This window comes from Formica exsecta, unplaced genomic scaffold (assembly GCF_003651465.1).
Source record: "Formica exsecta isolate Colony F162 unplaced genomic scaffold, ASM365146v1 scaffold47, whole genome shotgun sequence".
NCBI classification, from domain to species: Eukaryota; Metazoa; Arthropoda; class Insecta; order Hymenoptera; family Formicidae; genus Formica; species Formica exsecta.
Genome location: NW_021851936.1, coordinates 1,217,242 through 1,238,997, shown reverse-complemented (window position 1 = coordinate 1,238,997; position 21,756 = coordinate 1,217,242). Strand labels below are relative to the sequence as shown.

Sequence of the window (21,756 nt, the reverse complement as noted above, 5' to 3'; positions counted from 1 at the left end):
CTTTAATGAAAGAAAAAGAAAAATATAACTGTAAAAGAGATAACCATCTTGAATCTTTAAAAGGGTGCATTCTTCAATTCTAATACAACTTTGTAAGATAATTTTTTTTTTAGTTGGAAAGTAGACATTACTTTGCCATGTATAATTAATAACTAACTTTGATATAACTTTTTCTGTGATCCTTGTAAATGTTATGCGCAATGGTATTCTAAGCTAAACAAACATGAATTTTTAATGCAGATTGCCTCTAAATATTAATGTGAATTTATTCTGCAGTATATTGGTTTAGAAAAAAAAAGGGAATTCAAACTCCCGATTGTGACCGTTCTAATCGCGAATTCTAAGATTCTTTGAATATTTTATTCTTCTTCGAGAATTCTAGATTTAAATCATTATGAAATTCGAATTTCTTTTAGATTTGCCTATATTTCTCTTTTCTTATATTTTTGGCTTTCAGGGTCCTAGGATGCTTATCATTTGCATGATTTATTCCTTTGATTCTTAACTTTATGGATTTTCATATCTTTATATTAAATTTTTAACTAGATAAATATTTAATATATATCTTATATTTCTCTCTAATTTTGATATGGATGTTATGGTTTTGGTTTTTTGAATTGTTAATCCTGGGATTCCTGGCCTCTTATTAGACATTAACATATTGTCATTCCGACAATCGATGTAATTAATGATAATTACATCTTTAATAATTTCTTGTTAGGATGCATTTGTATTAACTCTTTCAGTATCTTATTAAATATACAAAATTCACAAAATGTTAATTCAATTTTGATTCGTCTGATTCTTAAGCATTTTTTTAAGCCAAGGCTTACAATCAAAGAAAGCGACAAAATTACTGTAAATTAATATGGGATAAATGGTATATAAAAATGCTGAAAGAGTGAATCGACAAATGCATCCACAATCGCCAAAGAGTACGTTAATAATTATCAAAGAGCTGTAAAGAAATGAATAATAATGAATAGAGAATAAGAAATGATTTTATAAAACCATTTATTTCGATTTAAATAATAAATGATTAAAATTATATATACATACATACATACACATACATATATATATATGTATATATATATATGTATATATATAGGATTAATATGATGTATAACTAAATACATATACGCAATGACATGAACTATAATACAATGATTATCGGGGCTCTATTGTACACTTGTCGCTTATTGTTTTATCATATCGCCACCGTTGCTAAAAGCACCGTGATGTCGTCTGGTTTACCACCTAAAAATTTTGATATCTATTTTTGCACGCTCTTTTTCTCATCAAGCATTCTTAATTTAAACTTAGCATCTATTAATTTATTAATTTATTAGCGGATTAAGTTCTAATATAAAAATAGTAATCACAATAAAATAAAAAAAATTATGCAATTAAGATTTAATTATAAAAAAAAAAAAAATTGTTGCATATTAAAAATTTAGCTTGTAGCTTCCCAGGCTGTTTTTATAAAGTAATTTCTCTGTTCATACTAATGCGAAGCTGCTTGAAACAGGATATAAATGAAATATATAATATAGTTTTCTCTTTACATACCTATTGCATCAATTCCATTCTCTCGGGCACTTTGAGCAAACGGAGACATGAAGGCGTCATCAAAGGCCAAACGACGCGCCATCCACGCTATCGTGTTAGCGACACACTGGATCTTTGTCGGGTCCCTCTCGCCCTCGATTTTCTGCATCTCGGTGACTAGCAACTGGTCAGGCACATTGTCGAATACCCCGTCGGTTGCCAAAAGGATTACATCGCCATCCTCGACGCCGAAACTCGAAGTGTCAGCAGATTCTGGACTAAAAAAAGAAGAAAAGGGAAGATTATTATTCATAATTATTTTCTCTATGGTAATCATGGTATCACATAATGTAAATATTATTACATGCAATTAAATATGTAGTTAAAATATAATATATAAAAAATGAGATGTACCTATCGCGAAGTACCATATCAGAGTGTCCTGGAGGAGGAAGCGACAATTGGAAGGGAGTGTTGAAATAATGTTGTTGCTCCGAGGAGCGATGCACCACTTCTCCCCTTCGCACGACTACAAAGCCGCTATCTCCTATATTAGCTGCATAAATGCTGCTTGTCTCTTTATTAAGAACTATTACACATGCCGTGCTGCTACCTAAAAAAGATATTAACAATCAGAAATCAATCTCGGAGCAATATTTTCAGTTATATATTGTGAATCAATTTTGACATTTTTTTTTTATTTTTCTGCTTACCTAGTATTGGTTGTTTATTTTCTAATAATTCATAATAACTACGAGCTAATAAGCCAGCTGGTTCTGTAGGTCTGAATCTACCCATAGAGACTAGCCTCTCACAAGTCCTCATCAGAAAATTAGAAAATTCTCCTGGATCAATTCCATAATGTCGCCATCCCCCAACACCATCAGCAACACCTGGAAAATTATAATTTAAAATAATTAGAACTAAATGTATGTAATAGCACTTTATGTAATATTATCTCAATAATGCTAGTTAACTTTATATTCTTACATAATAAAATATAATTATAAAGAGAAGAGAGAATATAGCCATGTATATAAATAATTATATGAAAAAGAAGAGCATATGATTTTAGAATAATTCAAAGTTTATTCTAAAAAATATATTCCAAAATATATATTTTATATTGAATTTTGAATTTTACTCTTTTCAACTGCATTCTTTGTACTTTCTTGCATTTTTTTCTCTTTCTTTAAAATTGTCTCTCCTTTCCCTTTTTCTAAAGGCTGAATATATGCTTATTTCATTTTTTTCAAATGTAGCGAATGCAGTTGAAAGAAACAGATCTGTTTGACTTTTCTGGTGTGAAAATATATTTAAAATTTAGATAGGCTGTGAAAAATTTAGCAATTTAAAAATTCCACATCGTCTCCAATAATGACACATTTCTTGTTATTTCAAAACTAAAGTATAAGTCTGTTCTTTTCAGATGCATTTAACTTTTAATTTTCTATAATCAAAGTAAAGCGATATAATCAGGATTTGGAGAAAGATAGAAAGAAAAAGGAAACATTTATACAAAAATACACAAACTAGCCAAAGGGAATAGATTTATAAGATCCTCTCAGCAATGCTATTTGACATTTTTTGTATTTGGAAGAGATACACTGGATTCGAAGGAAGAAAGAGAGAAAAGGGACAAACGTCAAGGGAAAGTATAGTGAAAGTCTAAGGAAGGAAAGAACAAACTTTTACTATGAGTCAGAAAGGATATAATCGCAGAACGTCGCGCCTCTCCGCCTCACCTATGACTTCGGCCGTCCTGAACTTGGCGGTGAACCAGGCGTCGTCGCCGAATTGGCCCTTGCGTATTCGGCTCCGGGCAAGCTCCTTCGGGAAACCGCACACGGCGGAGATGAGCGAGGCCTCGCGGCGCCTGCTGCTGCTCGCGACAACCGCGTTCGGTTGCTGCTCGGTGCCGCACGAGGTGCTACAGCTCGCGATGCCGTTCCAGAGCGCGCGCGACAGCAGCCGTCCAGTCCAATAAATGGATTGCATCGCGCGAAATGATACTAACCGAATGTCGCGCTCACCAAAAGCACGCGACTAGCATCGGAGAGATTGACATTACAACGCGCATTCTTACTCGGTTTTTTTCGTTTCGTTTTCCTCAATTGTCCCACAATAGACGGCTCTTACAGCCGTCTCGACGCCATCCTCTCTCTCTCTCTTTTTCTCTTTTTACACACTCTATTTAGACTCGTGACCGAGGGAGTCGTACAATGAAAAGTTCACCACGATCGCGATCCTCACACTTATCGTTCATACACCTCATACCACACTGAATCCACTGAATTACATCGGGTACGCGAAAGGGTTGGCGTTGACGATCGACTTGGTGCGCGGTCACGTGGCGCGCTGGCGTCGAGACCGATTAGACTTTGCGTTTAGGCTCGTTTTACACGAGTGGAATTTATGAGAGAAATCATAAAGGCTTATCCAAACGATTCTATAAACGCTTATTGACGTCTATTCAGATATATTTGTATAAAATCAATAAAAATCAGATATTTAATAAATAAATTTTTCTAAGCATATATTCTTTATGCGGTTTTATTTAAGTTTGTTCGAAAAACCTTAAAATTTTGTAATGATACTAATTTTAAACAATGTTACATCAGGGAGAAGCTTGAGAGGGGTCACGCCGCCGTTTTTCATAAAACGCTTTTTCTAGTTAATACAGTAACGTCAACTGGATCTATTTTAGAGTCGCCGAAACTACATGGCCAGATTTATTTTTTGATGCCACGATAAAACGGCCGGTTGATGTATGTCCATGCTAGATCTATAATTGTGGATCAAAATTGCGGAGAAATATTATGGATTTATTATTTTATTAGCTGCGTGTGATGTTTTGTCATTCTAGTATATAGTATATACTACGGATAGCGATAAGTCAAATAAAAAAATTTTGCCAATTACGTAATATTGGGTGCTTTTTAACAAGGAGACACAGAGAGATACAAATGTCACACAATTGGCTGTCAAATAGGGAATTTTTAAAGTCTCGAAAATTTTTCTATTTGACAGCCAATCATATGACATTGTGTTTATGTGCTTTCTTGCTGGAAAGCACCCATAGGCCGGTATTCATAGTCCGTTCTTATATCCAAGATCGTCTTAAGTGTGGTCTTGGGTCGTCTTAAGATCCCATTCAACCAATGAAATGGCCGCATAGTATCTTAAGATCGTACTTAAGACGATCTTGAATATAAGAACGGACTATGAATACCGGCCATAATATCAAATGTCTAGTATTTTTTTCCTAGAAAGTTTCCAATTTTACCTTCTCAGTTTCTCATCTAGAGATATTGCACATGATCTATGGTTGTGATGGCCAGTGTTGGCGGAATTAACCACGAATTAACATATGCATGTGTGCACGTGTAATGTGCCCGGTCACTTTATTATTTCGACGTTTCTGTAATTTTAATAATGTGACAGATTCTCTCAGCTGAACGATTTGTTTTTGAACTTGAAGCTATTTTCCACAGTTTTTTTCAGGTTCAAGGATGAGCACGATTTTGGAAAAAATCGCCTCCATCGAGGCTGAGGTAACCCATTATTCTGCAAATCGCAACGAATCTCGTTGCAATCTACGATGTTATCATTCACGGTGATTTTCTCTCTCAGATGGCCCGTACCCAGAAGAACAAGGCGACTTCTGGGCACTTGGGTCTGCTGAAAGCGAAGCTAGCCAAGCTCAGGCGCGAGTTAATTACTCCCAAGGGTGGCGGCGGGGGTGGCGAGCAGGGTTTCGAGGTTGCCAAGACCGGTGATGCTCGTATCGGCTTTGTCGGTGAGTTTCTCGTATTTTTGTTGTTATTTTATGATCCGTATAACAGCTGCATTATAATGTTATGTCAGTCTGAGTGTCTTTCTATTCATACTCCATAATTACATTTTGGAGGATATGACAAACATTCATAGATTATATATGACAGTATTTTACGTTTCATCTTGTACATGATTTTATATATGAATTAAATTTTTGTAGGCTTTCCATCTGTTGGAAAATCCACGCTGTTGAGTACGCTTGCTGGCGTGTATTCTGAGGTAGCTGAGTATGAGTTTACAACACTCACGACTGTTCCTGGTTGCATAAAATACAAAGGAGCAAAGATACAGGTAATCCAAAATATAGTCTTAATTATTATTAAGAAATATTTGGTTTTATGTTCTGTACAATGGTTTATAAATATTTTTGGGGTTAATTGGGGTTAGAATTGAAATTTGTCATTTGTATACAGAAATAAAATCAAGTTAAGATTGTAACAGAATGCATCTTGCAGCTGTTAGATCTTCCAGGTATTATAGAAGGTGCAAAGGATGGTAAGGGACGTGGACGACAAGTTATTGCTGTAGCACGAACGTGCAGCTTAATCTTCATTGTTTTGGATGTGCTCAAACCGCTTGGGCACAAAAGGTTAATTGAGCATGAATTGGAAGGTTTCGGCCTGCGATTGAATAAACAACCACCAAACATAACTTTCAAGAAGAAGGATAAGGGTGGTATCAATCTGCAAACTATGGTAAGAAAATAATCTGTTAAGAGAATAATCAATTAATATAAATATAATTTATATGGCATAAAAAAAATACTATAAAATGCTATTGTGCTTGTTTGTAGTGTCCACAAACCGAACTCGATTATGACACAGTAAGGATGATTTTGTCAGAATATAAAATCAGCAATGCAGATATCACATTAAGGTACGACGCTACCTCTGACGATCTGATCGACGTTATAGAAGGGAATCGTGTTTATGTTCCTTGCATTTATCTCTTAAATAAAATAGGTAACTTTGCTAATTGTGATTTATATCGTCTATATATTAAAAAAAATATATATATATATATATATATATATTTTTGAATGGGAATTTTCTGACAGATCAAATAAGTATAGAAGAATTGGATGTTATTTATAAAATTCCACACTGTGTACCGATCTCAGCCCATCACAAGTGGAACTTTGATGACCTGCTAGAGAAGATGTGGGATTATTTGCAACTTGTTAGGATGTAAGTTTATGTGATTTAAGTATTATTTTATAACTTAATTTGTGTCTATTAAAGAGTTTAATGATTAATTTGAATTTTTACAACAGTTATACCAAGCCAAAAGGACAACTTCCGGACTATAATGCACCCGTAGTATTAAACACCGAAAAACGAACCGTTGAAGATTTTTGTAATAAGCTTCACAGATCGATCGCGAAAGAATTTAAATAGTAAGTTTTTCATATTTCAAGTGTTTTATATATTCTTTTATAGATATTTTAATTAATTCGTCATGTTGCAGTGCATTGGTATGGGGTTCATCCGTGAAACATCAGCCACAGAAAGTGGGAAAGGATCATATTCTTTGTGATGAAGACGTTGTGCAAATTGTAAAGAAAGTGTGACTTTTTTTCTTTATGATCATTTTTTGGCAGTGCGCAAATAAAAACTTTACCGATGAGATTAATGATGTCAGATTTGTAAAAAGATTGCATTTTAATAAATTATATATGATTGATATATTACATGTATATGCACACATAATATGTTTAAATCACTGTCGCATTTGACAAATAGAATATGCACAAATGCAATTGATGAAAATCTGTTTAACTTTTAACTACAACATTATAGATTTTATATGTAAAATTTTATATAAAATAATCTTGAGGTTGTGATATTTGATACATGTCACTTAAACTTTTTCTTTAACAGATCTATATATAATATAAAATATAAATCTGTTTTTTATTGTATGGTTACATATATTTACATGTATATTGTCAATTACTTTAATGGTTTCTCTTTCTTATTTATCTAATATTATATTTTATAGCATATAATTCATGTTCAGAAGAAAACACGCACACAATTTGCATCTAAATGATGGCAAAGCTATTTTTGTTGTGTATGTGTGTATGCAGTAAAAATATTAATTCATCCTTTACAAATAGCATATATATATATATACACACACACTCTTATATATAAATAAAATTTACAATGTTTTTAAAATATATTCTTTTCTCTGTTGATCCAATAATTTTTCCAAGTGTTCACATCTTGAATGAGCATCATGGAGTTTTTTATTGAGATTTTTTATGGTTAAAGCTTTTTGAGTGATTACGAGTTTTATCCTGAAATAAAAAAATATTTTAATAAATGCGAATATATATATATATATATTATAATGTATTATTTTTAAATACTGATTCATGTTTAATTTTTTTATTATTTTGCTGAATATTAAATTTTAACCTGCTATGCAATTGTGCCATAAATTGATCTCTATTAGCATTATTCTGAATTATTTCTTGATAAAGCGATGCAATCTTGTCTTCCAGTTCTCTTTTCTCTGTCTCAATTTCCTGCCTCGCTATCTCTTTTGCATTATCTTTTTCTGTAGTCAATTTTACGACTATCTAAATTAAATTACAGAAATGATTAAAAAGATTGTAGCTATATGATCACAATCACAATATGTTTATAAAATGTGATTACATAAAATTTACCTCATTCATATTATTTAGATTGGACATGCATTCTTTTAATCTATTTTCTGTTTTCTCAAACTGGGTTTCTGTACATTTAAATCTTTCTTCCAATAATAATAATTTATTTTTATGAATGCTTTCGCTATTAATTGCAGATTGCAATTTTGCATCGTAATCTTCTTTCATTAGTCTAAAAGTAATTTCGGTAAAATTGTTATAATTTTATTTATATTTTCATACACAAAAATTATATTGTTAAGCTTACTCCAATTTATTATCGAAACTTTGCTGCAACTTAGCCCGCATCTCGCGAGATTCTTTTTCCAATCTAGCTATAGCGATCTCTATCTGCTTGTCTCTCTCTTTTTGACAATCATTACGAATTGCAGTCTCTGCCTTTATAAAAGTTGCGCTTTGTTGTTTTTTATAATCATCTGCCCATGCGAGCCATTCATTTCTCAAGGATTCCTCGAAATTTCTCTTAGCAATTTCTTGTTGCTCTTTTAATCTTTCTGCTTCTTTCTGCAGAGGAAAGTCTATCATACAGATTGTGTCTTACCAATAGTAGAAGAATAATTTTGTTCTAAAGCAAACCTGAAAATGCAACTGCGTTTGTTGCATCATCACGCTTGTTTCCTGGTCGCGTTTCTTTTGCTCTGCAATAAGTATAGATTTCTCTCTTTCGAAATGCTCCGCAAATGTTTTTTGTTGCACCTGATAATGCGCCTCTTGCTCTTCCAGTTTTTCTTTATATCTAATCAAATGCAAAATTTTATTATAATTTATAATACTTGTCAGTTAAAATTTATAATACTTAGTTAAAATTATATATATTAGAATCAATATATGTTCACGAATTAATGTCCCACCTTATCGTTAATATATCCTTCTCTTTGGTCAACATTTTCTCATGGTTATCTGTTAATTCGATTCGCAATTGCTCTAACTGCTGATTCGATCTACGCATCGCGCGCAATTCCGCGTCTTGCAATTCCTTTATATGCGCGCGTCTCAATTCCTGTATCTCTCGTTGATGTTGCTCCATCATGTTGTGCAGCTCTGGTTCTAATCCTTTCACTGTCATTTCCTGTGATATAAATAATCCCTGCGTTATTCATTAGGAGCTATGTAATTATTATGTTACATCATATAACATTTTTGCCATTCTTATAATTTTAAAGATATTAGCTACTGGATATCCTTATACTTTTTCACGAAGAAACTGAGACAGTCTTCTAGAATAGATTATTATTTTCAATGCCATCATTTTATATAAGTGCTAAAACGAGTCTTTGAATTATATTTGTTAATAATAATTAATGTGAATTAACGACAACCTTAATTTTCGAGGTTTTCATCTCCAGCCATCGCTCGCGCCGGATCTTTTCCGACGCAGCTATATTTTCTTTTGCGCGTTGCAGCTCGACGGCGTGTCTTTCATTAATTACTTTCAAATCTCGCTGGATCTTCTGTTCTATATCTTTTATCTGTCGCGCCAGAGAGTCGCATTTCTGCGCGAGATCTGTCTTCTCGGCGATCAGCTGTTCGATAAACTTCTGGTGACGTTTCACGATCGTTCTATACTTGTTCTCTAGCTCCTTCATTTTGATAGCGTTACAGCGTTTTTGCGACATCATTTTGTCACATGCCGCCTTACGCTCGGACTTTAATTGATTTTTCAAACATTCTATCGTCGCGTTCTTTTCTTCGATTTGCAATCTCGCGGTCTCTAAATCGTCCTGCTGGCAGTCGAAAATCCGGCTATTTTGTACATCATTTCTGCCGAAGGAACGATATTTTTTATATATATACAAGATTCTTTCAATTTTTACAATTAATTATTAATATCGTCACCTAGGATTTTGACACGATGAGATTATAATTGCTGAACTTTCCGCAATGACGTTATTCGCTGGCACATCTACATTGTAGAAAAATTATTTATTTTATATAATGTAAACGGGATAAGTAGAATTTTAAAACGCGAATTTAACAATACAATTGAAAAGGAAGAGAGAAAGAGAAATTTAATCCACTAAATTTTAATACCATTTTCAAAGTTTTCTAGAAAAGACATTATGTCTTTGTAAGTCGTTGCAGCTGAATCACATTTATTCGCGGTGACATCTTTTTCCGGTTCAATCTGCGCTTGATCATATATATTTGATTTAAAATATTAATAAAATTATTGCATTTATTGATAGCAATATAATGCAATGATATAAAATATAAATCAATCTTTATTTTAAAAATTAACAATGACTTTGACAAGTAAAAATTTTGCTTACATGTTCCGGATAATTGCGCAATGCTGGCTCTAAATTGACATCGTATTTTACGTCAGTAGCCAATAAATCCATTCGATTGTATTCCACAATTTCAATACCGCTATCTTTTTCCAGTTGGTTTATCATGTTGCACAATTGTTCGAACGAGTTAGACGGCTCGATCACATTTTGATTGAAATCGTGTTTTTTCTCACAGAAATTCTTCCCTTCCACGTTTGACATATCTATTTACAGAGAAAAACGCGCGTTGCTGAAGCAAACTGACAAGCTAAGCTAGTCGACAAACTTTCGTACATACAATACATTGCATTGGTGCAGCCGCTTTTATTTATGCGTCGCCCGGCGATCGCTATGGCAATGCACGTGTTACAAACAGGGGTGGTTGATACTCTTACATGTCGGGAAGGCACTTTACAGTGCGTATGTATAATTTAATTGCAGGTGAATTGTAACGAAGGGACGCTAACGCCTTTTTTACAACCATACTTTTCTATTTGGCTAAAATATATCATATTATTTATGATACACACACACAGCTAGAAGAATTTTATGCGTTATTCTCTTTAAAGAGCACGATTTAAAATTTTTTTTAAATTTTAATAATATATATTGGTTCTAATAATTGTATCAATTTTCACAGATTCTGGTGCAAGACTCGACTGTCTGACCATACGATGGAATTATCTACTGGAATATCTACTTTCCATCTGATACCTTTCATTTCAACCCTCGGTCAAAAGAAAAATTTTGTTCTTCGAATAATCTCGAGAAAAAGAATTATAATAACGTCGTTGTTCCCAGAACTGCATTGACTTTACCCTCGGAGACACTTTTCTCTCAAGATCATCCCCGCTGCACCCTCGGCGGATGGGTGCGAGGGTGACATTTCCCACGTAATAGTCGTGGATGCTGGCTGTCGGTGGCGCTCGCGGGGCGAGGTTTCCTAGGGGTTTCGGGCGGCGGCGGGGTTGGCAAAGCGGGCGACCGGGACGCACGGGGAGGGTATACGTGCAGAGCGGCCCTTCCGACCCCTCGCGGCGGTACGTACCGTAGGAGAATCGATCTAAAACTAGGAGTCGCCGCAGTAACCGCTGGGAGGAAGCCAGTGTTACAATTCGCGACGAGGGCCCCCGTCGTATGCGCCAGTGAAATCTTAAACGCACGCCGGTTAATCGCACGGTCGTCGGGGCCAGGTACGTCCACGTCCACGTCGACGAACGGACGGACGTACGTACACGTACGTACGTCGCCGCAACCCCTGCTCGTCACGCGCTCCTCCGTTCCACTCGCCCTCTCTTTCTCCCTCTTTCTCCTCCGTCTCTCCTGGCGGCACGGCAGCACAGGGGTGGCCGGCCGGGGGCGGCCGTGCTTTAATCGCGGGGGATATAACGGCGAGTGTTGTGCGCTCCTCGCTCTCGTCTACCTCGCGTACGTGCGTGCGAGCGAGCGGGACGGAGCGAGGCGCGGCGCCGCGGGTGCGACAGGGACAGCGACAGCGTCTCGGTGAGGAGCAGCCGCGTGAGGAAGGGAAGACACTACGGTCGTCGACAGCCAGTGAATCCAGCCAGCCGCTAGTCAGCCTATCAGTAGATACTATCCGCTACTATACGGCCAGTGAATCCAGCCAGAGTGCAGCCAGCCAGACGCGGTGTCGCAGCGCGTTACCTCCTCGCATTCGAGAGACAGAGGAGAAAGAGAAAGACGGAAAGAGAGAGAGGCAGAGACGGCGCGAGGGAAAGAGAGAAAGAGAGAGACACCTTGCGAGGGTGTACGCGCGAGCAAGCTGGGCGGACAGCAGCGCGACCAAAGAGCAGCAGCATCCACCGATATATAATGCGACGTGCAGCCTTCTTCCTTCTCGCCTTGGTGGTCGTTCCTTTGGAATAAAGCCGCGCGCTTGCTGCTGGGACGGTTCCTTACCTGCAGGGCTATGACGTAATGGCAAGAGAGGTATGTATATCCTTCCGGTAGCTCCTTCTCTCCTTTCTCGCGCGCGTACAGCATCCACCCCGCGGATCCATTCCCGCGGCCGGGGAAGGAAATTCTCGTGGAAACTCCTGCCTATCTGAATTGCGAACAAAGGAATCTCATCGTCGTGGAAATCTTCTTTTAACGGAGAGGACGCCTCTCGGTGACCTATTTTCACGTGACCTCGTGACACCCGACGGTCGGTCCTCGGCTTGCACCCCCCTAGAGTGCATCACCCTCTCGGCAAGGCCGAACAGCCGAAGGGACGAGCCCTTTGGCCCCATCTTTCTTTCTCGATAAGTTCGCGTTTCTTCAGGAAAAGATTGATATTCGCGCGAATGTTCTAGTTTCTTGCTCGTCAGATTCTTCGATCCCGTTTCGTTCTTTTGGGTTATTTTACGATTGTGTCTATATGATTACTTTTTCAGGAATCTCGTTTTATTTTTTTACAGGATCCTATCTGTTCAGAATATCTTTCAGAAATAATTCTTGTTATATAATTCAGAATATTTCACTCTTTTAGGATTGATTTTGCTTTTTTTTTTTCCATTATTTCGCGTATGTGTTTAAAATCCAATCAGAAACCTCTCCTTGCTAGATTTTATCAGTCGAAAATTCTTCTGTAACGTTTTCCGATAATTCCTGAGATTCCTAATCCCTTCGCATCTAGCATCCATTGTGATGGACACACTTTTTCTTCATTTGTAATATGAAAGCACATAGTTGTAGAGATACTCGCTGCTGTTGTCCTAGTTTATGAACATGTTCTGAGTTATGATTCGAGTCGTTTATCACTATCCGCGACTTCCAAGGGGAGTAATAAATAGGGAAAAAACATATTTGAATGTATCTCTTGATAAATAGAGAATCGTATCTTTGATATATTTAACATTTTCCTCTTTTATATCATCTTCTTTTACTTAAAAAAATTTTATTAAGATTCTTTCTGTCTCTCTCTCTTTGTCAGTTTTCAAAAATTCTTCTTATCAAAATTTTCCTCGTACGATATTCTTCTCAGTAATCCAATTAATAATTACTTAACAATGATTTTTAATTATCTATCTAATATTAATTAATACTTATTTTCGCATATTCTTAAAAAATTTTGTAATTTTTATTCTTGTTTCTTCTAACTTATAATATTTCTTATAATTTTATTTTATGCTTCTCTCGAATACTAGAATGCTCCTTGTCATTTTGTATATTTGTTGTCAATATTTCTGTTCCATTGGCGAAGCTTTTAACGACGTTTTTAGCATTAGTAGTGTTTTTCTCATTCTTTTTAGTTTTTTTCGTGCATAAAATCGTTTTCCATATTTTTTCCATTCGCAAAATCCATTTCGTCATTTTATTTCTAGATAGAAGCCCCTTCGCTTCGCGCGTTCACCGAATCTTTGCGTCCGTTTTGTCTACTGGTAACTTTCTTCACGCTTTTCCCGCTCATATAGACTCGTCCTCATTGCTTTTCGCCTTCTTACAGTCCACCTCACTAGTCGCTCGTAAATTTTACGTCACTGATTTGCAGAATCTTAGAATCCTCGTATCGTCTCGTATCAATTGGGTTGCTGCAATCTTGTTTTGCAGAAAATCAGGATACAAATTTTTAATTTGATACGCTTTTTTTCAAATATTCTCTCTCAGCCTATTTATGTTAAAAATTATACAGAGCAGAGCAGAGTCGCGAGAATGTTACTCTTTCATTGCTGGAATGCTTTTCTCGTTCGTAGAACGCTCTGTACCTCATTGTATGTTCGTTCGTCGCTACTTTGTATGCTCACAAAATTCTTCTCGTCGTTTTGCACGTTCGCAGACTCTTTCATGCAAAATCCTTATCATCGTTTGTCACGTTTCACAGAATTTCTGTAAACCTTTTTGTTTTATTGTAGAAGCTTCTTCGCACATTTGTGGTCTCGTGTCAGATCTTTTGGAATATTCAAAAAAGATTTTTCTGGATTTGCAATGTTTGATTCTATTTGTAATTTGTGAAATACACAAATCCGGACAGAAAAAAAATTAAATAAATTATATGTAAAAGCAAATCTCTCTATATCCTTTATTAAATTAATTTAATGAAAATTAAGAAAGAAATTTCTTGAGATGGTAAATCCCAGCAGATTTCTTGTTGAAAAATGCACCTGAGTTCATGAATTCTAATAAAAAATCCCAATTTTTTTTGTAGATTATCTGCGTATTTAATTTTTCGTATATAAATAAATCAAGGAAAAAATACGTAAAAAAAAGAGAAAAAAAATTCGAAAAAATATTTAAGCTTTTTGAAAGATATATTTAACATGTGAATATTTAAAGAGACGTTTCAAGCACATTGAAAAAAACATTGTAATAAAGAGAAGGATTCCATTAAATATTTGTTTAGCATTATTCTTTTATTGGTTATCTGAAATTCCATGACTTTAGAATCCTTCGAATATGATGAGTTTTAGTAAATCAAAAATTTGCAGAGGAATCGTCAGCAGCGGCGGCGGTTCTCGACGATACTTCGTTAAGGGGTGCACCTGGGTACATCCACGTTGCAGAGTCCGCTGCAGCTGCAGGCGATTCCCTATTTGCTCGTTAGCACGTTGCGATGTTGTTTACTAAGTTCCATCCATAGCGACTTTGCGAATGCGAGGAGAGGGGCTTATATTGCTCAAATAAACATTCCAATTTTAGGTCCTTGGATTTTTCTCACACACAATTTCTGAATTTCTAGATTCTTAGAGATGTTGAGCGCTTTGATACTTGATTCTGAATTCTAAATTATATTGTATCTTCTTGTTATCATTTTTCTGTATTTTTATGTAATGTTATTTAGATTATTATATTGTTATATAAATTTGTATGTATAACTCGTTAAGTTTCGAAATTTTAAATTAATTAAATAGTAATTAATTAGATCAGATCGTTGTATGCGTAAAAAAATGAGCCTTTGAAATCTTGCTACGGTTTAAATCTCTCTGCATATGTCAATTTTGGAAATTAATTTTGGGGAACAATAAGATAATAGAATTTGGAGAGTAATAACGAATAAATGCAATAACTTGTCGTATAAAATAAAAATAAATAGAGTTTCTCTTTATACACATTCGGTTAAATTAAGTATTCGTATCTTTTGCTGTGGCACATACATTTAATAATAATAAATGCTTAACAAATGTAATAATCATATATTGATATAGGTGATGAATGACCGGCATATTCGACCGCTGCACAGAATAAATAAGCAATATTACAAGTTAAGATCGGTTGAACCAGGTCAGTGCTTTCGAGCATAAACTGCGCACGCGTTCTGTACACCCTTAGCGCCACCCCGATGAAGACTAGGGACAACCCCAAACATAATGCACCCCTTCAGCTCGCATTATTCCGAGATCGCTAGCAACGTCGTCGGGATGCAATCTCGCCGATCGAAGAGTGCAAGTGTATCCACAGTGCAAAGTACGATAAAGTGTATGAAACGAGCTTAGCAAATATTCGCGAATAAATCGTGTAAAAAATAAATACACTTCTAAAATAAATTAATAAAATAATTATCTCTCAATAAAAAACGTTCTCGAGTGGAAAGTTTGTAGAAAAATTCGTCCAAATCATTGTAGTAAGTGTCTTTCCTTTGTGTACGCTATTAATACAGATATTATTAAATGTTATCGTTTAAGATTTTATATATATGTATATAAATCTTATACTATTCAATCTAGATAAATGTAACATAAATACAGAAAAGCGTTAAGAATTTTGAATATGGGGAGAATGAGAGAGAAAAAAAGAAAAAAAGGGAGGAAAAAAAGATTTTATGGATATTTGAATATTCAGAATCTAAATAAAAAGATATATCTTTAGATTCTTAGATGCAGAAGATTTAGAATGAAACTAGAATTTTTAAGCTTTTTGTAATATGTAGTTGCATTAAAGAACGAAGTTCTCATTTTGCATACATCTAAACGTTAATTCTCATTTTCTCCTATATAATTTTTATTTTATATTATCATTTTCATTGCTTCTATATATATATATATATATATATCTTTTTTTTCCTCACCTGCTTTTTTTGTCAATTATTAATATAATATTAGACGCATGTTAATGGACTTAGGATAATTTTTTTGGTCCTGTACGTCCTGCATGTGTTGATATATCATCATATATTAATTTTTATTTAAATTTATACAAAAATTTGTATAAATAATAAAGATATATAAGCTGAGAAATATTATTTAATATATTGTGGCATTATATTAAAAATTAAATAAAAAATATTATAAATTATTTTAAATTGATTATTAATTTTTTTTCTTGAAAGAACAATAAATGTAAGCGATTCAAACTACTGAAAGTAACCGTTCTACTTGTTCAATTTCGTGACAATCTTTTTTATAGTCCAAAAATGTCGTGTTAATTTTGTTCACGACGGAGTGAAAGTTTTATATGAAAGATTTTATTTATCAGCCGTTCTACATGGTCAGTATGTGTACAAAGCATGCTGGGAAATTATTTACCCCACTTAACATCTGGGCGACAAGCGTTTCCCGGGGTCACTTCTTCAGGCCTTCACACGGCTTTTCTCGCCGTAAATTATTTTTAATTTATGTGTGAGTCATTGCTCATTTGCAAGGTCTCTTAATTTGCTACGAAATGCATGGCAAATCCATTTTTATAAATTATCATTTATTTCAATTTTGGAAACTTGTGCAAATTTTTAAAGTGTATAAGATTGCACAGAGTTATTTATTCTATAAAAATGTGAGCGCAAATAAGTAATAAATTGCATATCTTAAACAGTGCCGACATAAATCTGTTATTTTACCCTTTTTCTAATGTTATATATTTTTATTTTTAAAAAGCGTTTCAACTCGCATGAACTTCCGGAGAACATTTAAGGTCAATAATAAATTGCAAATGTCAACCATTTTTAACTTTATCGTGCGTTAAAGTCCAGTACACACCATTATTTTTTCACTATATTAAAATTAATCAATGCCAGATGTCATGCCCTTTCCACCAGAATAAAATCATGGAATCTTTTTCACCATAGATTTTTCACCGTGTCTCTTCATTTCTTGATATTTAATTTTTACTTCGCGAACTATCTATATCTAATATTTTATAAATTCCTATTCCATATTTTTTTGATTACACAAACTATAATTTAATAATTTATTTTTTTTTGTTTGCCGTATTTTGTTTAAATATTTTATATTTAATAGTTGTAAATAATGATATTAATATTATTTAAAAAAAAAGGTAATTGTGTCTTATTTAATTTTTGCAGGAGTTACGGACCAAGAGACCTTTTAAGATATGGGACAGCTGGCGTAACGTAAGAAAAGGGCTGGTCGTTAGCAATTTTGAAGAATTGATTGTCCGGGGTGAGGAATATGTTAAGATCTAAAAGATTAGCTTCGTTAAACTTAATATTAAACGATTAAAAATCGAACTACGTTGATAACACAACTTAGATATTAAGCTATTGAGGTATTTTATTTAAAATCACGTTTCCAAAATATCATATTTATCAGAACAAATACTTTTCAAATAATTAAGTAATTTATTATCCGTCTATTGTTTCGTAATATTTCAAATTAACAGCAACGTATCGTATGTAACTCTTATTTCTTTCACGATACTTAAATATTAGATCACTCGTTACAAGGTATCGCTTTTTTTATACTGGACATTCTCTCATAAAAAGATTATTAGGAAAAAGACGTCAAGATCACATGAGAAAGAATCAGATACCAGATTCATTTTTTATGAAAAATCAATACATGTCTTGTTCAGGATAATTTCTGCCGAGCATCAGGCGTCATCTTTTCGAGGTACATTTTTTACATGTCCGGTGGCGAAGAAATATTTCCGTTCGGAAATATTTCCGCGCGGCGTATCGCAGCGCGGAATTGCATTATCTGCAAAGTTCCTTTGAAAATGTCGCTCCCGCAACACACATTTCTCGCAACATTTCTCAGAGACAAAGCGCCGTTCGTTCGTTCGAGGACACACCACTATTATTCGCAACTACGCCATTCACACGATTACACGGTACAAACGACACGTGGCATACGCACACTTATCTGAACAGACACGAATACGTAACGCACATGAACATGCACACATCCGTACACGCTGATGTTGAAGCGTTATCGCAATGCTAAACGTCATCTGACACTCGGCCAATCCTTGGTTTCAGGTAAGGAAAAACTGGGCGTGCCACAAAACGAGAATGTCTCGCTAGTTTTGGAGTCGGACGGCACGCAAGTCGAGGACGGCGAGTACTTCAAGACACTAGGCAACAACACGATCCTGCTCTTGCTGCGGCATGGTGAACGCTGGTGTCCCACTGGCGTCGACATCATTCGCGCTGGTAGGTGAAAAGGCCCATTGCACGCCATTGATCTTAGGGGAAATCGGCAGCTTGGTTGAGGGATTTAAGGTTGAAGCAACACGGACGACAGAAAATTCGAAAGGATGTCTAAAGAAAACGATAATGTCTCTGAAGAATATAAAAGATTGCGAAATATCAGGAAGTTACGGTGTTTTTTTTTTTTTATAAACGTGTATTATTTGAGAGAGAAATTAAAGTCTCATTGAATTAATTTACAAATAAAAATTGGTTTCTTACACAGACCTTTAAACGATCAACCAAGTAGCTCTTCCTTCTACTATCAAATGTCTCGATTTTCTGGATTTTTGAACCCTCGAATATATAGCTGCTTTAGAATCATACGCGCTGCTATGTAAAGGGGATATTACAACGATCAACTTTGGTTGATGGAAATCGGCAACTTGGTTGAGGAAACTAACTTCGAGGCAACTGATAAAATTGATCAAACTGAATTACACGTGGATCAAACTGAATCCTTACACACACACAAGCCTTTAAACGATCAACCAAGTAGGTTTTTTTCTATTCTTAAGCTCTCTTTAGATGTTTTGAATTCTTTTACAATCTTCTTTATACTACCCGAAACCTCTATTTAGACTTTTAAATCTGTAAATTCTTTAGCTCCCTTAAGATCTGTGGATCTCGCACTCTTGCGATGGATCATCGGCACTGATTGTCACGTCTTGCAGCACCAAACACTACCCGTATCCTTGCTTTCGCATCCGCCAATAACTAACAACTCGTTCTTTTTCTGTATTCCCAGCAATTTCGGCGATCCCGAAAATAGTCTGCGAGACGATCCACGCGCTGGAGTTGCACGATGAGACGCCATCGTGGAAAATCATGGACAATAAAGGCCGAGTCACAGTGGTGCTACACTGGGACCAGCGCTCGTCGTCGTCGTCGCAGGTACAGCAGCAGCAATCGAAGGCAGGCCAGGATGCCCAGACTTCCAAGTACTCGCCGACTAAGAAAGTCGACCTGAGCGGCGCTCAACGGCCGTCCTTGGTGATCCAGACCAGCTTGGACAAGCTCGGCTATGACGGCAAGGCGACGCATCTGCCCGGTGAGATCGGCCCGACGCGGTACACCAGCCCGCGAATCACTGTGATAAATCATGACGATATGGTATTGAAACATTATGGTCTTATTCAAGCGTTCTCCCTTTTCAGATTTTATCTCGACTATTTTTCTAGTTCGCGATTTCTTAAAACTATTATATCATTTGCAATTAATGGGATTAGTGGTGGAACAGTCTAATTCATTTTCTTAAGATTCCGACAAAATGAAACCTCGGATATTAAAAAAAAAAAAAAAATAAAACCATTGCATTTTTCGATCTCAACTAGACTGACCGTTTCATCTGTAATTAAAGAAATCAATACAACATTTATTAATTTGCTAAGTTAATTTTTTTCAAATTTTTTAAAACAATGGACTAGATATATCACACTGTTGCATCGTTGCATCATCAAATCTTTGGATTTTAACTACGTTATTTCTCTCTTTTCCTCTCTCTTTTTTCGCAATTTTTATTTTACACGAACTAAACAATTATTATTAAACTCATTTCCATCCCAACAACAGCAACCAACACAGCCGCACATGCCGGGTCGCCTAGTAAAACAGGGCACGAATTCGTTCGACAGCACGACCATCCACATTCACACGCCGGAGTGCTCAAATCACATCCATCAACCGGTCGCGCGAAACGGCAGCCCGGTGAACGGTGCTGACGGCGGCGCCGTTGGCGAGTGCGACTTCCATTGCTGCGCCCTGCACGAGGAGGGCCGTAGAATCGCTGTGCATAAGTCGGTGGCAACGTCGCCGATCCAGGATGCGCAGCATGCACAGTATCAACATCCTCATCATCCGCATCAACAGCAACAACAGCAAACGCAGACGCAGACACCATCGCCACAGCCGCCATCCTCTCTGTCGGACGGCACTAAGCGGCCCGGCCTTAGCAAAGGTCACGTTCGCTTTCGCGACACCGCCGACGAGGAGTCGACCTCGCGTCTGATCGGCACCACCAGTTTCCATCTGCATCATAATCATCATCATCACCATCAAGAGCATGACAGCTCCGAGTCTGAGACGGAGAACACGATAATGGAAGACGAGATCGTGACCTCGGAGAAATTTCTGCTTTTGATCGACCAGCTAACGGTTGACCAGAAACATCATCTTAGCATCAAGGACATCGGTATCATACTAGAACGACTCAGCTCCAAGATCCTTGACGTCGAGCGATTGGATCGCGAAAGCGAGAGCGAAGAGTGCTACAATTGGACGATCAAGGCGATCATCCGGGGCGATGTTCTGCGGGAGCTCGGAGTGATTTATAACGGGAACTACTATGCGATTTCGGAGCATCCCGGCTACAAGGAGGAGTCCGAGGAGAATAACGAGGATAATGAGGAGGAGGAGGAGGATAGACTTTAATATGATGCTGTTTTACTAGATAGATAGATAGATAGATTATACACCTATTCCTGGTTATTATTAACTTAGGACATGTTGTAAACGGAAATAAGGACGGGGAACATTATGTGGTCACACTCTCTTGGATTCGAGGATTTTCCAACTTTTTTGTGATTTTTTCCGAGAGTCATAACATTTCTTGGAATCTTCCGTAATCCTTCAAGGATTCCCCGAGAGCTTCCTTCCTTGAGTCTTCCTACGATTGCCAAATATTCTTTTAATAATAAGAAACGAAGTAGCTTCGTTTCGTGCCAAATACATCTATGAAAGTTCTAGAATTAACGCGGAATTTCTCGATTCTTGAATGATATATAACTATGTAAAAATCATCCAAGATTTGGTGAATTAAGAATTCTTTAAATCTAGTCTTCTAGGATTTTCTAGAATGTTCTTCAACTTTTTCTAAGATTTCAGAATTTCCTCTTCTCTCTCTCTCTCTCTCTTGCAGAGTCCCCCAAAAATTTTCTTTTTTAGAAATTTCCGATGTTATGATCCTGTAAAATTTATAATATTAATCTCATTAATTTTTTAGAAATCTCTCAAAATTTCTTAGTTTTATATATATCTTAAGAATATGTCTATTTTTGATTTAT

General features: G+C 35.9%; 4 protein-coding genes and 1 pseudogene across 5 annotated transcripts; 2 read left to right on the top strand and 3 right to left on the bottom strand.

Annotated features, from left to right (window-relative positions):
- Positions 1-289: 289 nt before the first annotated feature.
- On the bottom strand, positions 290-3,929 carry LOC115241105 (protein phosphatase PTC7 homolog). The gene is made up of 5 exons (XM_029816663.1): positions 3,297-3,929; positions 2,265-2,444; positions 1,966-2,164; positions 1,573-1,829; positions 290-1,260 (listed from the first exon to the last, which is right to left on the bottom strand). Exons 1-5 carry the CDS (start codon positions 3,547-3,549, stop codon positions 1,211-1,213), a joined length of 939 nt encoding a protein of 312 aa, XP_029672523.1. The 5' UTR covers positions 3,550-3,929; the 3' UTR covers positions 290-1,210.
- A 943-nt stretch (positions 3,930-4,872) lies between these two features.
- On the top strand, positions 4,873-7,071 carry LOC115241186 (GTP-binding protein 128up). The gene is made up of 8 exons (XM_029816824.1): positions 4,873-5,105; positions 5,185-5,350; positions 5,549-5,679; positions 5,844-6,083; positions 6,182-6,350; positions 6,446-6,575; positions 6,662-6,784; positions 6,856-7,071. Exons 1-8 carry the CDS (start codon positions 5,064-5,066, stop codon positions 6,956-6,958), a joined length of 1,104 nt encoding a protein of 367 aa, XP_029672684.1. The 5' UTR covers positions 4,873-5,063; the 3' UTR covers positions 6,959-7,071.
- Positions 7,072-7,382: 311 nt separating this feature from the next.
- On the bottom strand, positions 7,383-11,152 carry LOC115241183 (centrosomal protein of 131 kDa-like). The gene is made up of 11 exons (XM_029816820.1): positions 10,634-11,152; positions 10,336-10,559; positions 10,097-10,190; positions 9,902-9,968; positions 9,385-9,826; positions 8,917-9,134; positions 8,642-8,801; positions 8,313-8,569; positions 8,066-8,237; positions 7,812-7,975; positions 7,383-7,690 (listed from the first exon to the last, which is right to left on the bottom strand). Exons 1-11 carry the CDS (start codon positions 10,638-10,640, stop codon positions 7,552-7,554), a joined length of 1,944 nt encoding a protein of 647 aa, XP_029672680.1. The 5' UTR covers positions 10,641-11,152; the 3' UTR covers positions 7,383-7,551.
- Positions 10,758-12,010, bottom strand: LOC115241137 (annotated as a pseudogene).
- LOC115241184 lies at positions 11,830-21,674 on the top strand. 2 transcript variants are annotated; one of them, XM_029816822.1, is made up of 5 exons: positions 11,830-12,285; positions 17,570-17,666; positions 18,485-18,658; positions 19,443-19,807; positions 20,267-21,674. In XM_029816822.1, the coding sequence occupies exons 1-5, from the start codon at positions 12,274-12,276 to the stop codon at positions 21,122-21,124; spliced, it is 1,506 nt and encodes a 501-aa protein (XP_029672682.1). In that variant the 5' UTR covers positions 11,830-12,273; the 3' UTR covers positions 21,125-21,674. The 2 variants fall into 2 exon arrangements, with proteins under 2 accessions (XP_029672682.1, XP_029672683.1); XM_029816823.1 differs by lacking the exons at positions 11,830-12,285; positions 17,570-17,666 and adding an exon at positions 19,005-19,189 and having other exon boundaries at positions 18,538-18,658.
- The last annotated feature ends 82 nt before the right edge of the window (positions 21,675-21,756 follow it).